This window comes from Bufo bufo, chromosome 5, assembly GCF_905171765.1.
Source record: "Bufo bufo chromosome 5, aBufBuf1.1, whole genome shotgun sequence".
Taxonomy (NCBI): domain Eukaryota; kingdom Metazoa; phylum Chordata; class Amphibia; order Anura; family Bufonidae; genus Bufo; species Bufo bufo.
Genome location: NC_053393.1, coordinates 452,641,271 through 452,668,000, shown reverse-complemented (window position 1 = coordinate 452,668,000; position 26,730 = coordinate 452,641,271). Strand labels below are relative to the sequence as shown.

General features: G+C 45.6%; 1 protein-coding gene across 1 annotated transcript in view; it reads right to left on the bottom strand.

The window, feature by feature from the left end:
* Positions 1 to 12,711: 12,711 nt before the first annotated feature.
* Positions 12,712 to 26,730, bottom strand: part of LOC121002567 (solute carrier family 40 member 1-like) — a 39,538-nt gene continuing 25,519 nt past the window's right edge. Inside the window, exons 6-7 of the mRNA XM_040434010.1 lie at positions 25,776 to 26,415; positions 12,712 to 12,983 (exon numbers count right to left, since the gene is read on the bottom strand). Of these exons, the coding sequence (XP_040289944.1) occupies positions 12,712 to 12,983; positions 25,776 to 26,415 (912 nt within the window). The remainder of the gene's footprint in view (positions 12,984 to 25,775; positions 26,416 to 26,730) is intronic.

Below are 26,730 nucleotides of genomic sequence, written 5' to 3'. Positions count from 1 at the left end.
CCGCTGGAGCAAAAACGGATCTTTATAACTGTTCTAATAAACCTTATAAAACAAAATCCATATTTAGTATTGTTTTATTTCCCATATTAGTATTGTGTTTTGTATTTCATTTTAGAACCATTAAAAAAATTAAATTACATATCTGTGTAATGAGTGTTTGTTTCCATAATATGTTACCTGAATCTATCATTGGGAACAATTATGGACTTTAAAAAGGGAAAATCCTAAATAAATTACCTTAATAGTATTGGCCAGTTTCCTATATTGATGACCTACCCTCAGAATAGGTCATCAATATCAGATCGGCACCCCACCAATCAGCTGTTTGAAGAAAACACAGTGCTGTGCATCCTTTTCACGGTTTACCTGCTCAACATTGCAGTGGCAAGCAGATGTAATTACAGCCCCTCTGTCCCCATACACTCCATCTGCTCCTTCTCATCGAAGTGAATGGGACGGAAGCTATAATTACACCTGCTGATGGCGAGAAGGTAAACGGTGGGGAGAATGCAGTGCTTGCACGAGTGCTGAATTCTTCAAACAGCTGATCAGCCCCAATCTGATGTTGATGACCTACCCTGAGTATAGGTCATCAATATAAAAAACTGGCCAACCCCTTTAAACAGCAACTCTGGTCAAAATGCATCTCCAGCGTCAAGACTGGCCCACCAGAGTTACCAGTGGATCCTCCAGTGAGCTCAGGTTCTAATACTATAGGGGCACCAAAGGTCCAGGGGGAAAAAAGCCTAAATACACCAGTTAAAATAAAATGTGTAGCCCGTTTCATATTTCCCATAGACTTTCAGCTTACATCTGGAACTAGTGCTTTCCATTCCATCCACTGCCGGCCACAATGAGGGATGACCCTTGACCTCTGTAGGGGCAGGAATATATAGAGTTTAAATTGCCCTCACCCCTCCTCCCTCTGTTTTTTCCCTTCCCTATGGGGTTAGCATGCAGAGAATCCTCCCTGTGGGGAGGTGAAGATTAGCAGAAATTTAAGACTGGTCAGCAGGGGCAACGTGGACGCTCGTTACGGCTTATGCTGGGGTCTGTGCTCCTTTAGCGGTCTTCCTTCCATGAATGTAGGAAGCAGACCGCCGGGCCCATGTGGGATGTGCGCGTGGACTGTGTAGCGCACTGCCTCTTTGATTCTATGGGGTGGCGGAGGTGGAGCCACGTCTCATCAGGAAGGTGCTCCTGTATGATGTCAGACTCCAGGAGCAACTTGAAAAGTGGCGCTCATGTGGCTCTGGGCATAGCATCTCTGCCACTGTCGGCATCTGAAGGCTCCAGCATCCCGTCAGGAGGGCTCTGATCCCACTCCGGCTGCACCTCCCGTGAGTTCCCCTATGTGTGTCGTTAAAAGATATAGACAGTATCCACAATAACTGACCTCCACAGTACCCCATTTCCTTAACAGTGATTTCCACAACACCCCATCCCCTTAACAGTGGCTTCTACAGCAATCTGCCACTTAACACTGACCTCCACAGCAACCTGCCCCTAGGGTGGCCAAAGGTCCGGTTTTAGGCAGGACAGTCCAGCTTTCAGACTCCCTGGACGGACACAGGGATGTTCTTTTTAACAGCTCACTCTCAGACAGCAGCACTGTGCTGCGTGAGCTACAGGGAGAAAATCTCCCTTCCTCCAACCCCTGCAGCTGACAAAAGTAGATTTTTACCTTCATTTGTTCAATCCCCGTCGGCTGTGGAGTGGGAGGGTGTGTGGCCTAAATGGATCAGGGCGTGGCTTAGTTGGAATCTGGGGGCGGAGTTTTTAAGTTCGTCTTTTGAGGGTGGTCTGAATAGCCACCCTACCTGCCCTGCCACTCCACTTCCTTAACGGTGTCATCCATAGCGCCCTGCCCCTTTAAAGCTGACCCTACAGCAGTGAAGAAAAATGGCTGGGTTGTTATGGAAACCTGGAGTAAAACTGTGTGTGAAGACTAAGGCCCGCTAGCTTCTATTGGCTGATAAAGGACATGTGACCATGTGTATGGCAGTTGGGATATGAAGAGAGACTTGCAGGCTTGTATTGGCTAATGCAGGTAATTTTTTGGGAATATCTCAGGAACAGTGTCCCCTAGAGAGCTGTGACCCCCCCCCCCCCCCACCAAAATTTCTTTCCAGGTAGCAAGGGATGTGTATACCAAGTTTCGTTGAAATCTATGGTTGCGTTTTTGAGTGATTGCGGAACATGCACACATATATATTTTATATGTCCTTTATATATATATATAGTATACTAGCAGAAGAACCCAGCTTCGCACGGGTATATTTCATCTACTTAACGTTTGTGTGTGTCAAAAGATATCGACCGTACCCCCCCCCATAACGGTGAACTCCACAGCCGCCCCCCCCCCACCCCTTAACGCTGACCCCCGCCCCCACAGTGCCCAGCCTGCTTAAAATGGGACTTCCACAGCAGCACATTCCTTAACTTTGACCTTCACAGCAGCCCACCCCTTTAACATTGAGTTTCACAGCATCCCACTCCCTTGACAGTGACCTCCTCAGGGGCCCGCCACCTTCACAGTGCCTGCCCCTTTAACAGTGACCTCCACAGTGCCCGCCCCTTTAACAGTGACCTCCACAGCAGCTGCCCCTTCAATAGTGGCCCCTGCCCCATTAAGTGTCCTCCACAGCGCCCTGCTCCTTTAATAGTGGCCCCTGACCCCTTAACAGTGACTTTCACAGCGCCCTGCCCCTTTAAGGCTAGGGCTACATGACTACATGTGTTGTGCGACATTTTGTCGTACCAATGTCGCACAACAATTTTTATAATGATAGGCTATGGTGTCGCACTGCGACATGCTGCGACTGACACGACAGTCGCAAAAAATCCATCAAAGATGGATGTATGTAGCAGTGTAGTTGTGCCCTATGTGTCGTGCAGCCCTAGCCTAAAGCTGACCTACAGCAGTGAGGAAAAATGGCTGAGTTGTTATGGAAACCTGGAGTAAAGCTGTGTGTATGTGGAGACTAAGGGCCTACGAGCTTCTATTGGCTGATAAGGGACATGTGACCGTGTGTATGGCAGTTGCGAAATGAAGAGAGTGATCGCGGAACATACATACATACATACATATGTCCTCCTATATTTATAAAGGACGTATTTATGTATATATGTTCCGCGATCACTCAAAAACACAACCATCGATTTCAACGAAACTTGGTATACACATCCCTTGTTACCTGGAAAGAAATGTTGTGGGGGTCTCAGCTCTCTAGGACGTACCGTTACTGATATATTCCCAAAAAAATTACCTGCAATAGCCAATACAAGCCTGCAAGTCTTTCTCTTCATATCGCAACTGCCATACACACGGTCACATGTCCCTTATCAGCCAATCTATCAGCCAATCTATCCCTCCTACTAAGAAACCTAGACCATCCATTCAATCCTCCTCGGAGCCAGAGGACATTAATGAGGATTCCTCTACCTCTAGACGGGTGTTTGAGGAAGACCTTCTCTCAGAAGGAGAAAATGTAGAGGATGATAAAAAATCCTTTTTTGCCTTGGAAGAAATGGAAGAGTTACTTAAAGCAGTAAGATCAACCATGGGTATTGAGGATACCCCTAAGCAGGGCTGGGACAAGGCCATTTGGTGCCCAGGGCGAAGATGGCAAACTGCGCCCCCCCCCCGTAGGCTGCGCGAGTCCTCCCTCTCTCACCTCACACCTCGCCTCCGGCGTGAGCCGCGTGACGTCACACGGCGCACGCCGGTGGTATCAACCAAATGAATCATCCTCCATGGGGGGGGGGGGGGCGAGGAAACGCAGAGGAGGAAAGGGAGCCCGAGCCAGGAGCGCAGTCGGCACAAAATTCATAGGGGGAGAGAAGGAGCAGCGCTGACATGGCTGGTGTGGACGGTGTAGGCGGGTGCAGGAGCGCACTCAGCACAGCAAGCACAGCAAGTGGCGCTTGGCTAATGTGGTACAGTGAAGCTGTACACTGCTGCAGGGCCGATCCTAGGGTCACAGGCGCCTGGGTGCAGAAATATTTCTGGCGCCCCCACATGGGCGTGGTTATCTTACTAACTCCTCCCCTTTACAATGTTTCTATGGCAACAACTTCAGCCCCACGAATCGGCGGCTCGGCTGCTCGGCTTAAAAAAAAAAAAAAGTCAAAAAAAAAAAAGTCCCGGCGGCTCGCTCGGCCAGGGCCGGACTGGGGATAAAAACCAGCCCTGGAAAAAGTTGCACACCAGCCCCACAGCATTGCGTCATTATTTACTTGTTTATAATAGGAGAAAGCATTCATTTTAAAACAAGTGTGTAAACACGAATATGAACTTTGCCCCACGATAGCTCTTTTGTAGAACCCCCATAAAAACTTACAGTTACTTGACTTGGCCCTTGGGGATCTCGGACGCCACTTCAACACTTTGGCCGGGGGCTCGGCGGAGCTGATGTTGTGCTTTAACCTAATGAGAAAGATTTCATAATAAGGATTTGGAGAAAGGGCAGAGGGATAGCAGAGCAGGGAGAGGCTGGTGCTGCTACTAGGGGGTCATACCATGGGGGAGTAATAAAGCCCACCATAATGCCCCCCCAGTAGTAATAATTCTCCTTATAATATGCAAAACATTTGTAATGCCCCCAGTTGAGCTAATGTTCCCATAATGTGCCAATATAAAATACCCCTTCTCAGTGCCCCCGTAGATGACCCCCATAGTGCCCCCCCCTTCCCCATAGTACCCACCATAATGTGTCCCAGTATAAAATGCCCCTATACAGAGCCCCCATATAAAATATCTTCTTTTTTAGCCTCAGTAGATGCCCCTATAGTGCCCCCCAATAATCTGCAGTAAGATGTGCCCCCATAGATGCCCCCAATCATGTGCCAGTAATAAGAGCCCCCCCACCATCATGTGCCAGTAGCCAGAGCCCCCCCATATCATGTCAGTAGCCAGAGCCCCCCATATCATGTGCCAGTAGCCAGAGTGCCCCCAATCATGTGCCAGAAATAAGAGCCCCCCCACCATCATGTGCCAGTAGCCAGAGCCCCCCATATCATATGCCAGTAGCCAGAGCCCCCCCATATCATGTGCCAGTAGCCCCCCTTATGTGCCAGTAGCCCCCCTATGTGCCAGTAGCCCTCCTTATCATGTGCCAGTAGCCCCCCTTATCATGTGCCAGTAGCCCCCTTATCATGTGCCAGTAGCCCCCCTTATCATGTGCCAGTAGCCCCCCATATCATGTGCCAGTAGCCAGAGCCCCCCCCCATATCATGTGCCAGTAGCCAGAGCCCCCCCCCCCACCATCATGTGCCAGTAGCCAGAGCCCCCCCATATCAAGTGTCAGTAGCCAGAGCCCCCCCATATCATGTGTCAGTAGCCAGAGCCCCCCATATCATGTGCCAGTAGCCAGAGTGCCCCCAATCATGTGCCAGAAATAAGAGCCCCCCCCCACCATCATGTGCCAGTAGCCAGAGCCCCCCCATATCATGTGCCAGTAGCCAGAGCCCCCCATATCATGTGCCAGTAGCCCCCCTTATGTGCCAGTAGCCCCCCTATGTGCCAGTAGCCCCCCTTATCATGTGCCAGTAGACCCCCTTATCATGTGCCAGTAGCCCCCTTATCATGTGCCAGTAGCCCCCCTTATCATGTGCCAGTAGCCCCCCATATCATGTGCCAGTAGCCAGAGCCCCCCCCCTTATCATGTGCCAGTAGCCAGAGCCCCCCCCCATATCATGTGCCAGTAGCCAGATCCCCCCCATTATCATGTGCCAGTAGCCAGAGTGCCCCCATATCATGTGCCAGTAGCCAGAGTGCCCCCATATCATGTGCCAGTAGCCAGAGTGCCCCCATATCATGTGCCAGTAGCCCCCCATATCATGTGCCAGTAGCCCCCCTTATCATGTGCCAGCCCAGTAGTCCCCCCTTATCATGTGCCAGCCCAGTAGCCCCCCTTATCATGTGCCAGCCCAGCCCAGTAGTCCCCCCTTATGTGCCAGCCCAGTAGCCCCCCTTATCATGTGCCAGCCCAGTATTGTACCTATATAAAAAAATTAAAAAAAATAATACACTTATACTTACCTCCAGCAATGCGATGCGATGCAGGCCGCCTCTTCCGTCTGTGTCCCTCGCTATACGGCTCAGGCGACGCGATGACGTCATCGCGCCATCACCGGCCTCTGATAGGCTGCCAGCACTAAGCCGGCAGCCTATCAGAGGAACAGGAGGGGACACACCTCTCCCTCCTCTGCCGCAGCACAGACAGGCATCTGTTAAGGGGGCAGGGGCCACAATTAAAAGGGGCAGCTGCTGTGGAGGTCACTGTTAAAGGGGCGGGCACTGTGGTGTTTACTGTTAAGGGGGCGTTCACTGTGGAGGTCACTGTTAAGGAGGCGGCCGCTGTGGAGGTCATTGTTAAAGGGGCAGGCACTGTGGAGGTCACTGTTAATGGGGCGGCCGCTGTGGATGTCATTGTTAAAGGGGCAGGCACTGTGGAAGTCACCGTTAAAGGGGCGTTCACTGTGTAGGTCACCAATAAAGGGGCGGGCACTGTGGAGGTCACTGTTAAAGGGCATTCACTGTAGAGGTCACATAAGGGGGCGGCCACTGTGGAGGTCACTATTAAAGGGGTGGGCACTGTGGAGGTCATTTTTAAGGGGGCGGGCCCCTGAGGAGGTCACTGTCAAGGGAGTGGGGTGCTGTGAAACTCACTGTTAAAGGGGCGGGCTGCTGTGAAGGTCAAGGTTAAGGGGATGGGCTGCTGTGGAGGTCCCATTCCAAAATCTGATATTTGGTTGCTCTTCTCTGTTCCTTAGGGAGCAAGGGACACAAAAACAAAATCAAGATCTCTAAAGTGGGCTACTTGTGCCAAGAGACTTCCTGATAACTATAAAAAGAAACTGTGCAAAGTCTGCATTTCTGACGTCTTAAAGAAGGAGCAACCATCTATCCTCTCTGAAATGAAGTATTTTATCCAAGAGGAGAGTAAGTCTTCCCTGGCCTCCCTGACAACCACTAGTCCATCTATCCCGCCTACTAAGAAACCTAGACTATCCATTCAATCCTCCTCGGAGCCAGAGGACATTGATAAGGATACCTCTACCTCTAGACGGGTGTTTGAGAAAGACCTTCTCTCAGAAGGAGAAATTGTAGAGGATGATAAAAAATCTGTTTTCTCCTTGGACGAAATGGAAGAGTTACTTAAAGCAGTAAGGTCAACCATGGGTATTGAGGATACTCCTAAGCCTTGTACGGTACAGGATGAGATGTTTGGGGGATTACGTACTAAAAGAACCAAAGTATTCCCCATTAATGAGAATATCAGGGATATGATCCTGGACGAGTGGATAGAACCCCAGAAAGGCTAGGGGTATCTAAGGAGTTCAGAAACAGATTACGATTTGATCAAGCTGAATGTAAAATTTTTTATGACATCCCCAAAATCGATATTCAAGTGGCAAAGGTAGTAAAAAAGATGGCCTTACCATTTGAAGATTCTTCACATTTAAGTGATCCGATGGAACGCAAAACAGACTCCCTTTTAAGGAAAGCCTGGGAAGCGGCTATGTTTGGTGTCAAAACCAACATTGCAGCAACATTTGTTGCCAGAGCAATGTATTTCTAGTTATCAGAATTAGATGATCATTTAAAGAACAAGACCCCCAGGGAAGATATCATAAATTCTATACCACTATTAAAATCTGTAACAGCCTTCTTGGCGGATGTTTCTGCTGAGTCTGTACGCTTTGCCGCTAAAGATGCAGCCCTTTCTAATGCGGCCAGGAGAGCTTTATGAATGAAAGCTTGGTCAGGTTACAATGCTTCCAAGGCCATGCTGTGTTCTATTGGCTTCTCGGGCGAGTTTGTTTTTGGTCCAGTGTTAGATAAGACACTGGAGAAAGCAGCCGACAAAAAAAAAGGAGTTTCCGGAAGAGAAAGAAACAAAAAAGAGACCCTTTCGACAGTTCCCGTCACAATCTAAACCCTACAGAGGGAAGGGTAAGATGGCGCCGTTGGAGCTACCCAAAGGGCGGAAGAGGTAGAGGATTCATCCTTAATCCCCAGAACAGGCAAGGCAACAAACAATGACACCAGAGTGGGAGGCAGGTTGAAGAATTTTCTAAACCAGTGGAATCTAGTTACGTCAAATCTATGGGCTCTAAAAATCATAGCCTAGGAATACAGAATAGAATTTTCTTCAACAACTCCAGAAAAATTTATAGTTACAACCCACAACACGGGAATACAAGCAAAGATCTGGCAGGGGAATCAAGACTTAATCAGATCAGGGGTAATCATAGACGTACCAAACTCCAAAAAAGGAAAGGGGTTTTACTTAAGTCTCTTTTTAGTCCAAAAACCCGACAACACCTTCCGCACAATAATAAATCTAAAACCTTTAAACAGATCTATTGTGTACAAGAGGTTCAAAATGGAGTCAATTGCCTTACATTTCCGCTGATTCCAAAAGATGCCTTTATGACGTCAGTAGATCTAAAGGACGCCTACTATCACATACCGATTCATCAGGCCTCCCAGAAATATTTAAGAAACCCCAGGGGATTCCTCCACCTCTTTCAGTATGTAGCTCTCTCCTTCAGTATCTCATCGGCCCCAAGAACATTCACCAAGTTAGTGGTGGCGATGATCGCTTTCCTACGCAAGAAAGGAAACCATATCATTCCATATCTGGATGACTTCCTAATAATTGGCTGCTCAAGAGAAAAAACCTCCTGGGCCAAGTCTGGGATGGGTAATAAATCAAAAAAAATCCACACTCACCCCATCTACAAAAATAAGGTTCCTAGGCGTAGAGTAAGATTCTGTATCCCAGAGAACCTATCTACCCCAGGACAAAGTAAAGGCACTCAGAGACAAGATAGGATGCTTTCAGAACACCCACAGGTGTTCCATTCGGAAGGCAATGAGTCTGTTAGGGAACTTAACCTCCTGCATAAATTCAGTTCCATGGAGTCAGACCCACACAAGAGTCATGCAGGCATGGATCTTTAAAAAATGGAACAGAAAACAGTCATCCCTAGACAGGATAATACAGGTTCCCCTTGCAGTCAGAATAGACCTAGACTGGTGGAGAGAAGGAAAATATCTGCTTCAGGGTATAGAATGGCTCAGATCGTAACCGACACCAGCGCTTCAGGTTGGGGTGCAAAGATAGGTAGCCAGTTTTTCCAGGGAGACTGGTCAGACAGCATGAAGGAAAGATCTTTAAATTACAGAGAACTATATGCAGTCCTTATGACTCTCACAAACACTCAGGAGGACCTATTAAAAAACAAACATCTGAAAGTCCTTCAATATCACAACGGTGGCAGACCTGAAACATCAGGGCGGCACATGATCCAACCTGCTGGTGGAAGTAGCAAGAATAATTTTTTCCTGGGCAGAAGAGAACATTCTCTCCTTAACGTCGGTCCACCTAAAGGGGTCAGAAAACCTAGAGGCGGACTTCTTAAGCCGAAGGACATTATATCCAGGAGAATGGATATTAAACCGAGAAATATTTCAGGAAATCGTCTCCAGGTGGGGATTACCAGAAATAGACCTGTTTGCCTTCATGAAAAATGCTCAGGTCCATCAATTCTGTTCGCTAAATCCGAGGGACAGACCATGGACCGTGGATGCCCTGTCAATAAGATTGAATTGGGGCCTGGTCTACGCATATCCACCTTTTCCGCCGATTCCTCGTGAAATACATAAAATACAGAATGAAACAGCAACAGTAATTTTAGTAGCTCCTCACTGGCCGAAGAGAAGCTGGTTCTCAGTCCTGAGACAGCTGGCATTGGAAGAACCTTGGAGAATACCCCTCCGGGAAGACATCCTTTCTCAGGGGCCAATAAGTCATCCAAATCCTCAGATCTACAATCTGGCTGTCTGGATCCTGAGAGCGAATCACTCAGAAAACAAGGTCTTTCAGACAGAGTAATTCTTACTCTTAAAGCAAGTAGAAAAAGAGTCACATCAGCCATTTATCTTAAAGTCTGGAAGAAATTCTGCAGCTGGCTAGGAGAAGAACATCCAGACACCTCTTCTCCTCCCATTAATAGAATACTAGATTTTTTGCAAAATGGGTTAGAACTGGGTCTGAGGCCTAGCACCCTTAAGGTCCAAATATCGGCTTTGAGCACCTTTTATAATACAAGTCTTGCAGAACACAGGTGGATAAGGAGATTCATTAGGGCTGCCTCTAGACTAAGACTGACCTTGAGGTCTAGGATTCCTCAGTGGGATATTATTAGAAGAGTTAACTAGACCCCCCTTTTTCTCCTTATCCGAAATCTCTATCAAACACCTGTCCTTCAAAACTGCCTTCTTGATAGCAAACACTTCTGCCAGACGGTTAAGTGAAATTACCAGCTCCCCAGAGGACGAGTTCAAAGGGAAGATACAGCTCCTAGATGTAAGGAACACCATCTTACAATATTTAGAAGCATCTAAGGATTTCAGGAAGCTTTCAAAGACATCGATAGCTCGAGGGATCAGATCCACCATTGAGTGCTGCTACTCCCTTCAGAACATACCCTGTCCAGGGGGTATAAAAGCTCATTCTAACAGGGCTACGGCCTCTTCTTGGGCAGAAAGAGCTGGTTTTTCATTGTACCAAATTTGCAAAGCTGCTACGTGGTCCAGTCTCAACACATTTGTAAAACACTATTTCCTTAATCTTTCCGCCTCCGCAGATTTAGCTTTTGGCCAAAAAGTACTGCAGGCGGTTTCCCACTCTATTTGAATATTTGTTAGTTCTCATTGTGGCCGTAATGGTGGATGGAATGGAAAGCCGTAATTAGACTTACCAGTAATTCCGTTTCTTTGAATCCACTCTGATGGTCCATATATATTCCCTTCCCCACAAAAAAAATTAAAGAATAGTGATGGGTGCAGTAAAGTCCCGGGGAAGCATGAAAAAGGGGTGTTGTTTGCACCAGGAGCATGTCACCAAGGGGCCCAGCCTTGGTGAAGTAAAGGCCCTAGGTATAGGTGGCCACCAAGTTAGTTGGTGGACACCAAGATAGTTAGCTTAGCTGGCTCCAGCTAGTCCTGGGCGGGCTTTTACTGGGAACAGGCAATGTGTTGGGTGGGTGCCTGCTCCCCATGCTCCAGTCCGGGATTTTGGAATATGCCCATGTCCAGGGATGCTATTTAATCCTGTTGCTGGACTTGGGTGTGGCTCCCAGTCTGGGAAAGGAGCAGGCTGTGTCGAGGCCCGTGGGAGCCGGCACCCTCTAACCCTGTGTGTGGGGTAAGCACTGGTGATGTGTTTTGGGGAGCTGGGTAGTAGACCCAGATCCCGATAGAGAGGGAAAGACTGTTTAGTCAGTGGCCAGACGGCTGAGGATTTATGTTTATGATTTATGTTTTGGTTGCTGTTTTGTGCTTGGAAAATAAAGCATTGTTTGGACTTCAATCTGGTGTCCGTAGCGAAGTCTGTGAGAATGACCCCCGGATAAGAGCCAACCCCCACAATATATATACTTAAATTTGTATACGTCTCTATATCTTTTATATGGGTATGAAGTAATACTCAAGGGACACACACAATTGCTCACCTTCCTTGGTAATTTGTTAAAGCACTGAGAGGGAGGAGGGGTGGGAGCAATTTAAACTATTTCTGTATATTCCTGCCCCTACAGAGTTCAAGGGTCATCTCTCATTGTGGCCTTCATGGTGGATTCAAGGAAACTGAATTACCGGTAAGGCTACTTTCACACTTGCGTTCAGGACGGGTCCGTCTGATGTCTGCACAGACGGATCCGCTCCTATAATGCAGACGTTTAGATCCGTTCAGAACGGATCCGTCTGCATTATAGTTTAAAAAAAATTCTAAGTGTGAAAGTAGTTCAGACGGATCCGTCCAGACTTTACATTGAAAGTCAATGGGGGACGGATCCGTTTGAAAATTGAGACATACTGTGTCAACTTCAAACGGATCCGTCCCCATTGACTTACATTGTAAGTCTGGACGGATCCGCTTGCCTCCGCACGGCCAGGCGGACACCCGAACGCTGCAAGCAGCATTCAGGTGTCCGCTTGCGGAGCGGAGGCTGAACGCTGCCAGACTGATGCATTCTGAGCGGATCCGCGTCCACTCAGAATGCATTAGGGCAGTACGGATGCGTTCGGGGCCGCTTGTGAGCCCCTTCAAACGGAGCTCACAAGCGGAGCCCCGAACGCAAGTGTGAAAGTAGCCTAAGTCTAATTATGGTTTTTGTCACAAAAAATGTACCCAACACCGTAGGTGCAGAAAACACCACTAAAACTGCACAAAAAGGCCACTAACGACCTATGTGTGAACCCATGTTAATAGAAAGTGAACCCGGACAACCCCTTTAATGGGGTTATTTCTGCCACAAGTGATGGTGGGAGTTATAGCTGCCTAGGCCAGAAGCCTTACTGAAATAAAGAAAAAAAAAACTGTCTATAATTGTAGTTTGGCAGATCTAACTTTCATGGTCCACCTCAACAGACCAACCATATGTTCAGATAGAATTACAACAATCATCATAGACATGAGCATAGATTGTATTAGTAGTGTATTTTGTTTATTTCCAGTGAAGTGAATAGAATTTATATATGGAATATGGTGGTTCATGTACAAAATAAAAATATAAAAAGAAATGGAACAGATTAGGTGAACATTGGACAGGTCTGCTAGAGTTATCCAACACTTCATGGTAAAACTCATACTACAAAGAGCACTAGCTATTTAAAAATTGTTCCTCACAAGACTATCAGGCAGGAGTATTTAGTGATTCCCTCTCTTTGCTTTTATATTTTTTGGTATAAAAAAAATACATGGTGTGTCCAGCGATCACAAACAGAATCGAGATGATAACCAGGAGCCCAAACTGTTGAGGCTGCGGAGCAAGAATGACCATGATGAAATGTACCAGATCCATCAGGTAATTCATCGAGCTTTGCACTCCATTGACTACTCCACGTTCTGATTCTGGGATGTTCTCCTGGAGAAGCTGAGTCACAGTTAAATCAAAGGACCAGAGACCTACAGGAGATAAAAATATATTATTACAGTCAACATAAGTGAAAAAAGTAAAATAAGTTTACTGTAAACGGCTTAGACCAGTGTCAGACGAGAGATAGGAAACTAGACCATGTTCTAATCGGAAAAATAGATCAGTTTTTAATGGACCACGCATGGATGGAGTCTGTAGGTGGTCTGTTTGTCCCGCAGACCCATTTATTTGATCCATTGATTGTATTGAGTTTTGTGGGAAAATCGGAGAAAGATTTTTTTCTGCAGGGACTGATTGCAGAAAAACATTAATGTGAACATACTCATTTCTGGGTCGAGTCTGGGTGCTATACGATCTTAGAATGGGCAGTGAACACTGAAGGGAACAGCCTGACACCCACACACACAACCGTATTTTTGGTCTGCATTTAAAACCCATTTTTTGAACATCGGGTGCAAACCCGTTTCATTTGAATGGGGGCCGCAAAAAGTGTGAACAGCACACCGTGTGCTATCTGCCTATGGATGTCCATTCGGCCGCCCCGCAAACAAAATAGAACATGTCCTATTCTTGTCCGTTTTGGGGCATTTTTAACATAGAGCGGGACGTACAGAATGGAAACTGCGAAATGCACACGGCTGGTATCTGTGTTTTGCAGATCAGCAATTTGCGGATACGGTAGTGTGCATGATACCTTAGGCTTTCCATTGGAAGTATATATCTGAATACCTGAAAGAGGTATTCAAATGTATACAGCAATGGGTATGTTCACACTATTCTGACTGAAAAAGCTGGGGGCAAGCAGAAAGCAGGTCAAACGGAGTCCTAAGATGAATGTGCAGCGTCCCACTCAGGACACGTTGGAACTGCAAAATCACTGTAAAACTGAATTATCACATTGCATGTCATTTTGTATTACAACACCTGTTGTATCCCTGTTCATAGGCTGGTCTGGTGTAATTTATACATTCCACCACTAGATGGGGATAATACTTAGGTCATATAAATACCTAGGTCAGGCCTAGTGAGACAGATTAGTTGAGTTCAGTCTGTTGTTGAGTTTGAGAGAGTGCAGATCTAGCACTTCTGCTCAGATAAAAGTCTAGTCCAGAAAGGGACAAAAGAAAAAAAAGACTAAAAAAACAAAGGATAAAAGCCACTATCCAGGCATCAAAGACCTTTGGGAATCCAGGTGAAGGATACTAGAGCCACAGGCAACCTCACCAAATTACTCTGGTTTACAAGGGACCTGAAGCAAAGTCACCTACCAGAAATACTTATACAGAACCTTCAAGCTAAGCTAAACCCAGCCAAACCTATTAACAGTGGATCAACAGAATTCCTCTAAATTGCAAAAGACTGTATTCTGTCTGGATGTATATGCCGCAACTGGAACCAACATCAGTTAAAGTTGTGAGTTGTATCCTACCACTGTCTACTTCATTCTTACCACTGGTTGTACCACCATTAACGGTACTGGTGTCACGACAAATACCACCAAGGGACCCAGCCGCCACAAGCACCCTAAACACCACTACCATCAAGGGCACCTCAACCTCCATCTAGGCTGGTGCTTCCCTACCACAGAGCGTGCCCCGGAGGATTTCGTGCTGTCCTCCTCAACACTGTGCTGCCGGCCAAGGGAGGCTATCTGCTAACCGTGAGTAAACCGATGAACTGTATTATTATTTGGCCCCTCATCGGCCCACTGTGTACCTCACGTGTCGCCCCTGCGGTTCTGGCTGGCTGCAAATGCTTTGGACTCCATATGTCTCATCAAGGTGAAGGTATCCATCACAGTATACATTTGAATACCACATTTATTTCTTCACACGTATACCACCAACAAAAATCTCAGTAAGAAGGGGGGGGGGGGTGAACGTGAACCCAGCCTTACATTGTCAATCCTCATATACAGTCAGGTCCATAAATATTGGGACATCAACACAATTCTAACATTTTTGGCTCTATACACAACCACAATGGATTTGAAATGAAACGAAAAAGATGTGCTTTAACTGCAGACTGTCAGCTTTAATTTGAGTTTTTTTTTTATCCAAATCAGGTGAACGGTGTAGAAATTACAACAGTTTGCATATGTGCCTCCCATTTGTTAAGGAACCAAAAGTAATGGGACAGTATAATAATCATAAATCGAACCTTCAATTTTTAATACTTGGTTGCAAATCCTTTGCAGTCAATTACAGCCTGAAGTCTGGAACGCATAGACATCACCAGACGCTGGGTTTCATCCCTGGTGATGCTCTGCCAGGCCTCTACTGCAACTGTCTTCAGTTCCTGCTTGTTCTTGGGGCATTTTCCCTTCAGTTTTGTCTTCAGCAAGTGAAATGCATGCTCAATCCGATTCAGGTCAGGTGATTGACTTGGCCATTGCATAACATTCCACTTCTTTCCCTTAAAAAACTCTTTGGTTGCTTTTGCAGTATGTTATGGGTCATTGTCCATCTGCACTGTGAAGTGCCGTCCAATGAGTTCTGAAGCATTTGGCTGAATATGAGCAGATAATATTGCCCGAAAAACTTCAGAATTCATCCTGCTGCTTTTGTCAGCACTCACATCATCAATAAATACAAGAGAACCAGTACCATTGGCAGCCATACATGCCCACGCCATGACATTACCACCACCATGCTTTACTGATGAGGTGGTATGCTTAGGATCATGAGCAGTTCCTTTCCTTCTCCATACTCTACTCTTCCCATCACTCTGGTACAAGTTGATCTTGGTCTCATCTGTCCATAGGATGGTGTTCCAGAACTGTGAAGGCTTTTTTAGATGTCGTTTGGCAAACTCTAATCTGGCCTTCCTGTTTTTGAGGCTCACCAATGGTTTACATCTTGTGGTGAACCCTTTGTATTCACTCTGGTGAAGTCTTCTCTTGATTGTTGACTTTGACACACATTCACCTACCTCCTGGAGAGTGTTCTTGACCTGGCCAACTTTTGTGAAGTGTGTTTTCTTTACCAGGGAAAAATTCTTCGATCATCCACCACAGTTGTTTTCTGTGGTCTTCCGGGTCTTTTGGTGTTGCTGAGCTCACCGATGTGTTCCTTCTTCTTAAGAATGTTCCAAACAGTTGTTTTGACCACACCTAATGTTTTTGCTATCTCTCTGATGGGTTTCAGTGGCGTAGGGATCACCATAGCAACCATAGCAGTGGCTATGGGGCCCTACGCCACTAGGGGGCCCGTCCGACCGCATTCAAATTTTTTATATTTTTTTTTATTAACACACACAGACACTACACACAGGCAGCCAGGAGGTGGCGTAACTACCGGGGAAGCAGCTGCTTCGGGGCCGACAGTTTATTTTCAAGTTAGTTAAATATCGATGTCTTACTGTTCAGGGCCCCTTCACAGCAGCGGTCTTAATGTTCAGGCCCCCTCACTAATGTGCTCTAATCTTACTGTATTCTAAAGTCTCCTGATGTGTCTGGAGACTGGGCTAAGTGTACATCTATACACATGACAGCTGCCCCAACACACCCATCACTGCTATATCTCTATGTGACAGCTATCCCAGCACACTCAGCTCTGCTATATCTCTATATATGAGCAGCTGTCATGTGTATAGATGTACACTTAGCCAGCTATAACAGTAGAAGTCTCATAATTTTTCAGTCAGCAGCAAGGCAGCTGTTATGGTCTTGAGGTTAGGTGCTCTGCCTCTGATACAGAAGGTCGTGGGTTCGAATCCCAGCAGAAACCTTTTCTGAAATACAAGCAGTGACTCCATATATGGACATACAGGGCGGGACACAATACAGACCGGGACACAGGAAGAGGCTGCATCGCATCGCTGACATGGAGAAGTGAGAAGTGTTTATTTTATTTTTTTTAATACCCGACTGTTACTGCCATGGGGGGAGCGGGGGGCACTTGATACTGGCACATGGGGGGAGGGGGGTTGGCACCTGACCTGATACACCTGTGGATGGCACTATTTAGGGGAGGGGGATCTGTGGATGGCACTATTTAGGGGAGGGGGATCTGTGGATGGCACTATTTAGGGGAGGGGGATCTGTGGATGGCACTATTTAGGGGAGGGGGGATCTGTGGATGGCACTATTTAGGGGAGGGGGGATCTGTGGATGGCACTATTTAGGGGAGGGGGATCTGTGGATGGCACTATTTAGGGGAGGGGGATCTGTGGATGGCACTATTTAGGGGAGGGGGATCTGTGTATGGCACTATTTAGGGGAGGGGGATCTGTTGATGGCACTATTTAGGGGAGGGGGATCTGTGGATGGCACTATTTAGGGGAGGGGGATCTGTGGATGGCACAGGGGGGGGGGGCCCATAATTTTTTTTTGCTATGGGGCCCATGCATTTCTAGCTACGCCCCTGATGGGTTTGTTTTGTTTTTTCAGCCTAATGATGGCTTTCTTCACTGATAGTGACAGCTCTTTGGATCTCATCTTGAGAGTTGACAGCAACAGATTCCAAATGCAAATAGCACACTTGAAATTAACTCTGGACCTTTTATCTGCTCATTGTAATTGGGATAATGAGGGAATAATACAAATCTGGCCATGGAACAGCTGAGAAGCCAATTGTCCCATTACTTTTGGTTCCTTAACAAGTGGGAGGCACATATGCAAACTGTTGTAATCCCTACACCGTTCACCTGATTTGGATGTAAATTCCCTCAAATTAAAGCTGACAGTCTGCAGTTAAAGCACATCTTGTTTGTTTCCTTTCAAATCCATTGTGATGGTGTATAGAGCCAAAAATGTTAAAATTGTGTCGATGTCCCAATATTTATGGACCTGACTGTATATTGTGAGCTCAGCCCTGCTTTAAAGAGGACCTTTCACCTGTATAAACTATGGTAACTGAGTATGCTGACATGTAGAGCGGCGCCCGGGGATCTCACTGCACTTACTATTATCCCCGGGCGCCGCTCCGTTCTCCCGTTATAGGCTCCGGTACCTTTGCTTCTTAAGTTATAGTAGGCGGTGTCTTCCCTTGTCCTGTGGGCGTCTCCTTCTCCTAGGCTGCAGCGCTGGCCAATCGCAGCGCACAGCTCACAGCCTGGGAGGTTTTTTTCTCCCAGGCTGTGAGCTGTGCGCTGCGATTGGCCAGCGCTGCAGCCTAGGAGAAGGAGACGCCCACAGGACAAGGGAAGACACCGCCTACTATAACTTAAGAAGCAAAGGTACCGGAGCCTATAACGGGAGAACGGAGCGGCGCCCGGGGATAATAGTAAGTGCAGTGAGATCCCCGGGCGCCGCTCTACATGTCAGCATACTCAGTTACCATAGTTTATACAGGTGAAAGGTCCTCTTTAAGTAACTGACAGATAGATGGGGAAAGCATATTCATTTCCTGATATACAAGATATGAGAACATATATATTTAGAGCCCTCAGCCTATTCCCTATGTTGCTCTCTCACAGGGAAACATACGACTACTGACAACTCTGCACTGCCAGGCCTGGCGGTATGGATATGGACACCAGCAGGGGTGGACTGGCCATAGACCCTACAGGGAAATTTCTGGTGGGCTGATGCTCAGAGGGGCCTCCTGAGCCCTCCTCACGTCTGTCGGCCAGGTACATAACCATCTGAAGATCTCATTCTTTTTTAATGCTCGGAGCATCAGGTACTTATGCACCTGGCCAGCGGCCCTCCTGATTTCCACTGTATGGCGGTCTTCAGGTCAGTGACACAGTTTAATACTGCAGCGGGAGCGGTAGTATTTTGTGCTGCACTGTGCTATTTGATTCTGCAGGGGCGGTATTTTGAGCTGCAATAAGATACTGCTGGCCCTGCCTACCTCTTGGTGTTCCCACCTACTTGTGTTGCTCGCCTAACATGGGGCCACTTTTAGTTTTTTTCCAGGGCTACTTTAAGGGTACATGCACACGACGTACGATGTACATTTTTTTAACGGCCATCACATGTCTGTTTTAAGACCAATGGTAGTCTATGGGGTTATTCACACGGCAGTTTTTTTGACTTTCAGTGTAAAACGGTCGTAAAAAAACAGAACATGTTCTATCTTGTCCGTTTTTCGCTGACAGACTGCCCCAATACTATTGAATGGGTCCGTTTCTCAGAAAGGCATCAGTGAAATAAGCGTCCGTTAAAAATGTCTGTTTTTAACAAATGTTTATTTTCACTGTCGTGCGCATGTAGCCTAAGTTCACAGTCCGCCCCTGGACAGCAGAGTGTCGGATACTGCATTGAAAGGGCAGAGCAGTAGCTTCATTTACTGCAATAGTATCATAAACCTAGGGTTTCAGGAAACAAATAAAATCACTTTCCAAGTACAGGATGACCTAAAGCTGCCCATATAGTCAATAGCTGTAGGCCGAACAAGCATCCCTATGAAAATGCATGCTCAGATCCTCCAAGTGTGCATTGGTATTAGGTACTGGGCACTTCAATAACATTAATGGCCTGGCGTATATGAAGATATGCCAATGCAATATTTATTAAAGGGAGACTGTCAGCACTTTTGAACATGCTAAATCGCTGACAGCACTAGGTAGGAGCAGGGGAGAGCAGAAGAAACATGCACTGTGTGGAGCTTTTACCATCAGGAATAGTGTGAATATGAACTCTTATTCTGCCCAATTCTGCTCCTCAAGTGCAATGGGGGGGCGGAGCTTCACTTTAAAGTTCTCTCTGCCGTGAACTACTTCACAGCCCCTCCCCTCTGCTCTGAGTGACAGTTGTAACATCCAACCAGGAGATCACTAGAACTGTCACTCAGAGCAGAGGGGAGGGGCTGTAAAGTAGTTCACTACAGTGATGCTCCACCTCCAGTGCACTCAAAGGGGTTGGCCAGTTTCCCATATTGATGCCCTATTCTCGGGATAGGTCATCAATATCAGATCGGCGGGATTCCGACTCCGGTGGTACCCCCACCAATCATCTGTCGTCTGAGCGCTGTATTCTCTCTACTGTTTACCTGCTCGCCATAGACACAGCGACGAGCAGGTGTTATTGCAGCTCCTCTGTCGCATTCACTTCAATGGGAAGGTGCAGTTACAACCTGATTGTACCTTCCCATTGAAGTGAATGGGGACGGAGGAGCTGTAACTACACCTGCTCGCCGCTGCAATTTCGATGGTGAACAGGTAAACAGTTAAGAGAATACAGGTCTGCGTTCTCTTCCAACAGCTGATGGGTGGGGGTGCTGGGAGTTGAACCCATGCCAATCTAATATTGATGACCTATCCTGAGGATCGGTCACCGATATAGGCCAACTCCTTTAAGAATCAGGGATAAAAGTTAATATTCTAACTACTACTGATAATAAAAACTCCACAAAGACCGCTTTCACATGAGCGTTTTGAAATCCGTCTGTATTCTGGCTCCGGATTAGGTATGGATTCCATCAGTATTGTCATCAGTCTGGCTTCAGTATTTCATCAGGGTTTACACGAGTCTTCCTTCCTCCCTGCATTCTTGATGCACTCCCATAGACTGTAATGGGTGTATTTGTAAACACGTACTCACAAAACCCGGATATTCTGCGGATTTCAAATATTGAAGGAAATTAAATGCCCATGTGAATAGACCTATTCATTAACATTAGCAGCGGATTCCAGGACATAAAATCTGGATTGCAAATACGCTCATGTGAGTAGTAGTATATTTAGGTGATATCTTTCATTGTAATTCTGACATGATAATGACATGACTGCTTAAAAAGTGAAATCCTAAAAAAAATCTGTTCAACGTAAAAATAATTAAAAAAATAGGTAATTTTATGATGCACTTTTCCTTTGCAATGGGGTTTAAGAGTTGTCCATAGCCACCAGGCAGGCCGCTGCTTGAATTTGCCAAAGGGCCTTAGAAAAGTGAAAGCTGAAATCGAATTGTTTGCTATGGGAACAGTTCCGCTTTTCCATTGCAGTAGCCCAACAAAATGGGATAAATAAAAATAAAATGCATCAGTAATGCTCGTTAGCGATGATCTTGCGGTGTAAATGCACCACCGATTACCCGGATAATTGGATCTTTTGTGCATCACAAAAGATCATTGTTTCCCAGAGGCAGATTGTGCTGTTTAAAACAGTATGGGGACGAGCGATGGCATTAGTGATGATCGCTCTTCCCTATACTCTGGAGGAGATCGCTGCATGTAAATGCACTGGTCTCCTCTGCTAGCGATCAACAGATTGTTCCTTCTAGACAATCTGCTAGATCATCGTCCCGTGTTAAGGGACCTTTAGACAGGCCGTCTAGACCTGCACCATATCTATCACAGGGGCTCACGCTGGATGATAAATCTGGTGCAGGGACAGACACTATACTAGCTATTGGTTGGCGTACTTTGAGATAGAATTTAAGCCAGAATTGTGGCGCAATTTTGGTGCACAATGTTGAATTGTACACCCCTTTTTGTAAGCCAAACCCCTCTCAGACTAAGTGCAGATAATTTCTGTAAACCTAGATGCGCCAAATTGCACCACATTTTGGCACAACTTATGCCAAAAATCTAGATGCACTTGCATTGGCAAATGTGGGTCAATGTGCACCACAAGAAAGACGTGCCAATTGCAACCTTGTTCTGCTACTTCTGTGTCAGATCTTTAAGCAATTCACAGTGCTTGAGCATTATCTCACTAGTGCCACCTTGTGGAAGTTGCTCCCAAGCTCCCAAGTCAAATATTCATCAGATACCTCTTCGCATATTGTTTTCCATTGGAGCACTGCCAATAAATCTCCATACCATGGAACACTTCCAGTAAGTCTCCATAGAAAGCTGGTCTCTTTAAGGAGAGCCAGAAACCTATGTAAACAGTGGTTGAGCGAAATTTATCATGGATAAGACGAGATGTACGGATAAGATGTATGCAGTAAGATTTGTTCTCCATGTAAAGTGCTCACTTATTTTTGGAAGTCCCATAGAAGTGAATGGAGTGAGCCGTGCATGCGTGGCCATCTCTCCATTTCCAGTGACGCGAGAAGGGGCCTGGGTCTGAGTGGTGGGACCAGGGGAGTACATAGAAATCATGGGGCCACCCCCCATAAAAAATACATGCAGATTTTGTCATTGGTAGCATGTGTGTGTGTGTGTGTATATATATATATATATTATATATATACATATACAAACCGGATTCCAAAAAAGTTGGGACACTATACAAATCGTGAATAAAAACTGAATGCAATGATGTGGAGGTGCCAACTTCTAATATTTTATTCAGAATAGAACATAAATCACGGAACAAAAGTTTAAACTGAGAAAATGTACCATTTTAAGGGAAAAATATGTTAAATCAGAATTTCATGGTGTCAACAAATCCCCAAAAAGTTGGGACAAGGCCATTTTCACCACTGTGTGGCATCTCCCCTTCTTCTTACAACACTCAACAGACGTCTGGGGACCGAGGAGACCAGTTTCTCAAGTTTAGAAATAGGAATGCTCTCCCATTCTTGTGTAATACAGGCCTCTAACTGTTCAATCGTCTTGGGCCTTCTTTGTTGCACCTTCCTCTTTATGATGTGCCAAATGTTCTCTATAGGTGAAAGATCTGGACTGCAGACTGGCCATTTCAGTACACGGATCCTTCTCCTACGCAGCCATGATGTTGTGATTGATGCAGAATGTGGTCTGGCATTATCTTGTTAAAAAATGCAGGGTCTTCCCTGAAAGAGATGACGTCTGGATGGGAGCATATGTTGTTCTAGAACCTGAATATATTTTTCTGCATTGATGGTGCCTTTCCAGACATGCAAGCTGCCCATGCCACACGCACTCATGCAACCCCATACCATCAGAGATGCAGGCTTCTGAACTGAGCGTTGATAACAACTTAGGTTGTCCTTGTCCTCTTTGGTCCGGATGACATGGCGTCCCAGATATCCAAAAAGAACTTCGAATCGTGACTCGTCTGACCACAGAACAGTCTTCCATTTTGCCACACTCCATTTTAAATGATCCCTGGCCCAGTGAAAACGCCTGAGCTTGTGGATCTTGCTTAGAAATGGCTTCTTCTTTGCACTGTAGAGTTTCAGCTGGCAACGGCGGATGGCACGGTGGATTGTGTTCACTGATAATGGTTTCTGGAAGTATTCCTGAGCCCATTCTGTGATTTCCTTTACAGTAGCATTCCTGTTTGTGGTGCAGTGTCGTTTAAGGGCCCGGATATCACGGGCATCCAGTATGGTTTTACGGCCTTGACCCTTACGCACAGAGATTGTTCCAGATTCTCCGAATCTTCGGATGATGTTATGCACAGTTGATGATGATAGATGCAAAGTCTTTGCAATTTTTCGCTGGGTAACACCTTTCTGATATTGCTCCACTATCTTTCTGCGCAACATTGTGGGAATTGGTGATCCTCTACCCATCTTGGCTTCTGAGAGACACTGCCACTCTGAGAAGCTCTTTTTATACCCAATCATGTTGCCAATTGACCTAATTAGTGTTAATTGGTCTTCCAGCTCTTCGTTATGCTCAAATTTACTTTTTCCAGCCTCTTATTGCTACTTGTCCCAACTTTTTTGGGATTTGTTGACACCGTGAAAATTGGAATCAACGTATTTTTCCTTTAAAATTATACATTTACTCGGATTAAATGTTTGATCTGTCATCTACGTTCTATTAGAAATAAAATATTGACATTTGCCATCTCCACATCATTGCATTCAGTTTTTATTCACAAATTGTTTAGTGTCCCAACTTTTTTGGAATCCGGTTTGTATATATATATATATATACAGTACAGACCAAAAGTTTGGACACACCTTCTCATTCAAAGAGTTTTCTTTATTTTCATGACTATGAAAATTGTAGATTCACACTGAAGGCATCAAAACTATGAATTAACACATGTGGAATTATATACATAACAAACAAGTGTGAAACAACTGAAAATATGTCATATTCTAGGTTCTTCAAAGTAGCCACCTTTTGCTTTGATTACTGCTTTGCACACTCTTGGCATTCTCTTGATAAGCTTCAAGAGGTAGTCCGCTGAAATGGTTTTCACTTCACAGGTGTGCCCTGTCAGGTTTAATAAGTGGGATTTCTTGCCCTATAAATGGGGTTGGGACCATAAGTTGCGTTGAGGAGAAGTCAGGTGGATACACAGCTGATAGTCCTACTGAATAGACTGTTAGAATTTGTATTATGGCAAGAAAAAAGCAGCTAAGTAAAGAAAAATGAGTGGCCATCATTACTTTAAGAAATGAAGGTCAGTCAGTCAGCCGAAAAATTGGGAAAACTTTAATAGTAAGGGCTATTTGACCATGAAGAAGAGTGATGGGGTGCTGCGCCAGATGACCTGGCCTCCACAGTCACCGGACCTGAACCCAATCGAGATGGTTTGGGGTGAGCTGGACCGCAGAGTGAAGGCAAAAGGGCCAATAAGTGCTAAGTATCTCTGGGAAAGCCTTCAAGACTGTTGGAAGACCATTTCAGGGGACTACCTCTTGAAGCTCATCAAGAGAATGCCAAGAGTGTGCAAAGCAGTAATCAAAGCAAAAGGTGGCTACTTCGAAGAACCTAGAATATGACATATTTTCAGTTGTTTCACACTTGTTTGTTATGTATATAATTCCACATGTGTTAATTCATAGTTTTGATGCCTTCATAGTCATGAAAATAAAGAAAACTCTTTGAATGAGAAGGTGTGTCCAAACTTTTGGTCTGTACTGTATATATATATATATATATATACACACACATAATAATTAGGGACGACTGTATGAAGTATATAATAAAACAGAAGTTGCGGGAACCGCGCTCTAAATCAACAGTTTATGCCAGTTATTTAAATTGAATCCTATAAAGACGGGAAACTGAAATCTTATCCAGCTATCAGAGGTAATAGTCACAAATACGTAATGTTCTTACGAAAAAAGATGTAATCCACCTCCTGCTGAAATCTTATCCAGCTAGCAGAGGCAATAATCGCAAATATGTATTGTTCATACAAAAAGGATGTAATCCCCCTCCTGCTGGTCCGCAGATCTCGTCATGAGTCACCAACCACTGATTCCAAACACCGAATCCGAATACCTTCAGGAAGGAACAGAAAAGATGGTGCAATACCCTCGATATCCTTAAGGTAAGGGGTTTATTATACTCACAATTATAAAGTTGTAAATATGCACATAGAATTGCCCGACCCGAGTTTCGCTATTAGCTTCTTCAGGGGCTGCGGCTTGGATTCGGTGTTTGGAATCAGTGGTTGGTGACTCATGACGAGATCTGCGGACCAGCAGGAGGTGGATTACATCCTTTTTGTATGAACAATACATATTTGCGATTATTGCCTCTGCTAGCTGGATAAGATTTCAGCAGGAGGTGGATTACATCTTTTTTCGTAAGAACATTACGTATTTGTGACTATTACCTCTGATAGCTGGATAAGATTTCAGTTTTCCGTCTTTATAGGATTCAATTTAAATAACTGGCATAAACTGTTGATTTAGAGCGCGGTTCCCGCAACTTCTGTTTTATTTTGATATTTAGGAGACTGAACCTACTCCCTTAAGGGTACCGCTGCTGTTAGTCCAATTTTTCATACCAGATAACGTTTATATATTTTCTCCTCCTTGTATGAAGTATATGTCTATGTATTATTATTAGTGTTGAGAAAACTTCTGTTTTGAAGTTCGGCATACAAGGTTCAGGTTATCTAATAAGTCCCTTATGGATCACTCTACCACGTGTGGTAGCGGAATCCATAACAGACTTACTAGATAACCCGAACCTTGTACGCCGAACTTCAAAACACAAGTTCGCTCAACACTACTTAGAACCCTATTCAGAAATGCGCCCCTATTGTAAATTTGGGAAGAACTATGGGCTTTCCAGCCAGAGTGAACTTACCCACTCTCGCCAATATTACTCCTGAAAACAGCAGTATGATTGAGATGTAGGAGTCCGGAAGATCACCGGCACGGACGCTCTCAAACAACACAGTATTGTTAGTCCAGTGGATTGAGGAGCGGTCGGAGAGGATGGGCTGGTTGATATTCCCTTGAGATGGATAAATATGGAGTTGGTTCTGATGCAGTTTCTCGGTGTTTGAAGAAGAATTCATACCGATAATGACAGAGAAAATGCCCAAGTCGAATGGGCTTCCAGGGGCGAAGACTGAAAATACGCAAAGCATTAAACAACTAACATGGAGGCAGCTGGATATAATTCCTGTGACCACCAAGCCATAATGTCTTCTGAGCTTGGTAAACAGAAACGTGCCCATTAACCCTGAGATGGCAGACACGGCCATGAGTATGCTGAGCAGAGAGCCACTTATCCCCTGAGTGTAGGCATAACCTGTAGTAATACAATCAAAGCCCAGTACTGTGGTGTACAAGAAGGCCAATCCTAAACCTGCTAAAAAGACAGATTGTCTGTAGTAGGATTTCCAGCCGTCTGTACAGGTGCGTAGCATCCTGCGGACATCTTGGAAGCAACCTGGAAGTGCCGAAGTGCCCTCTGCTGTGGGCTCTGGAGTCCGGGGCTCCTCTTTATCTGATACACTAGGAATTGTTGGAGTGCTAATGAAGTCACCTATGACTGCGCAGATTGGCAGGTCACCTGTGGAAATAAAAGGTACTTATGAGTAAACAGTTAGAAGATCACGTAAGTTGCTGCAGACAGAATGTATATAAGAACGGAATTTCCCGTGCCCCACCGCAGCGTTCTGAGGTCGGTGATACAGTTGAATATAGAGAGACGAAGCACTTATTGCCCACAGCCCTGCGGATGCCCCCAGGTTTGTGCCTCCTGAGGCAATCACCTCACCTTGCCTAATTGGTGGTGCACCCCTGTGGACACC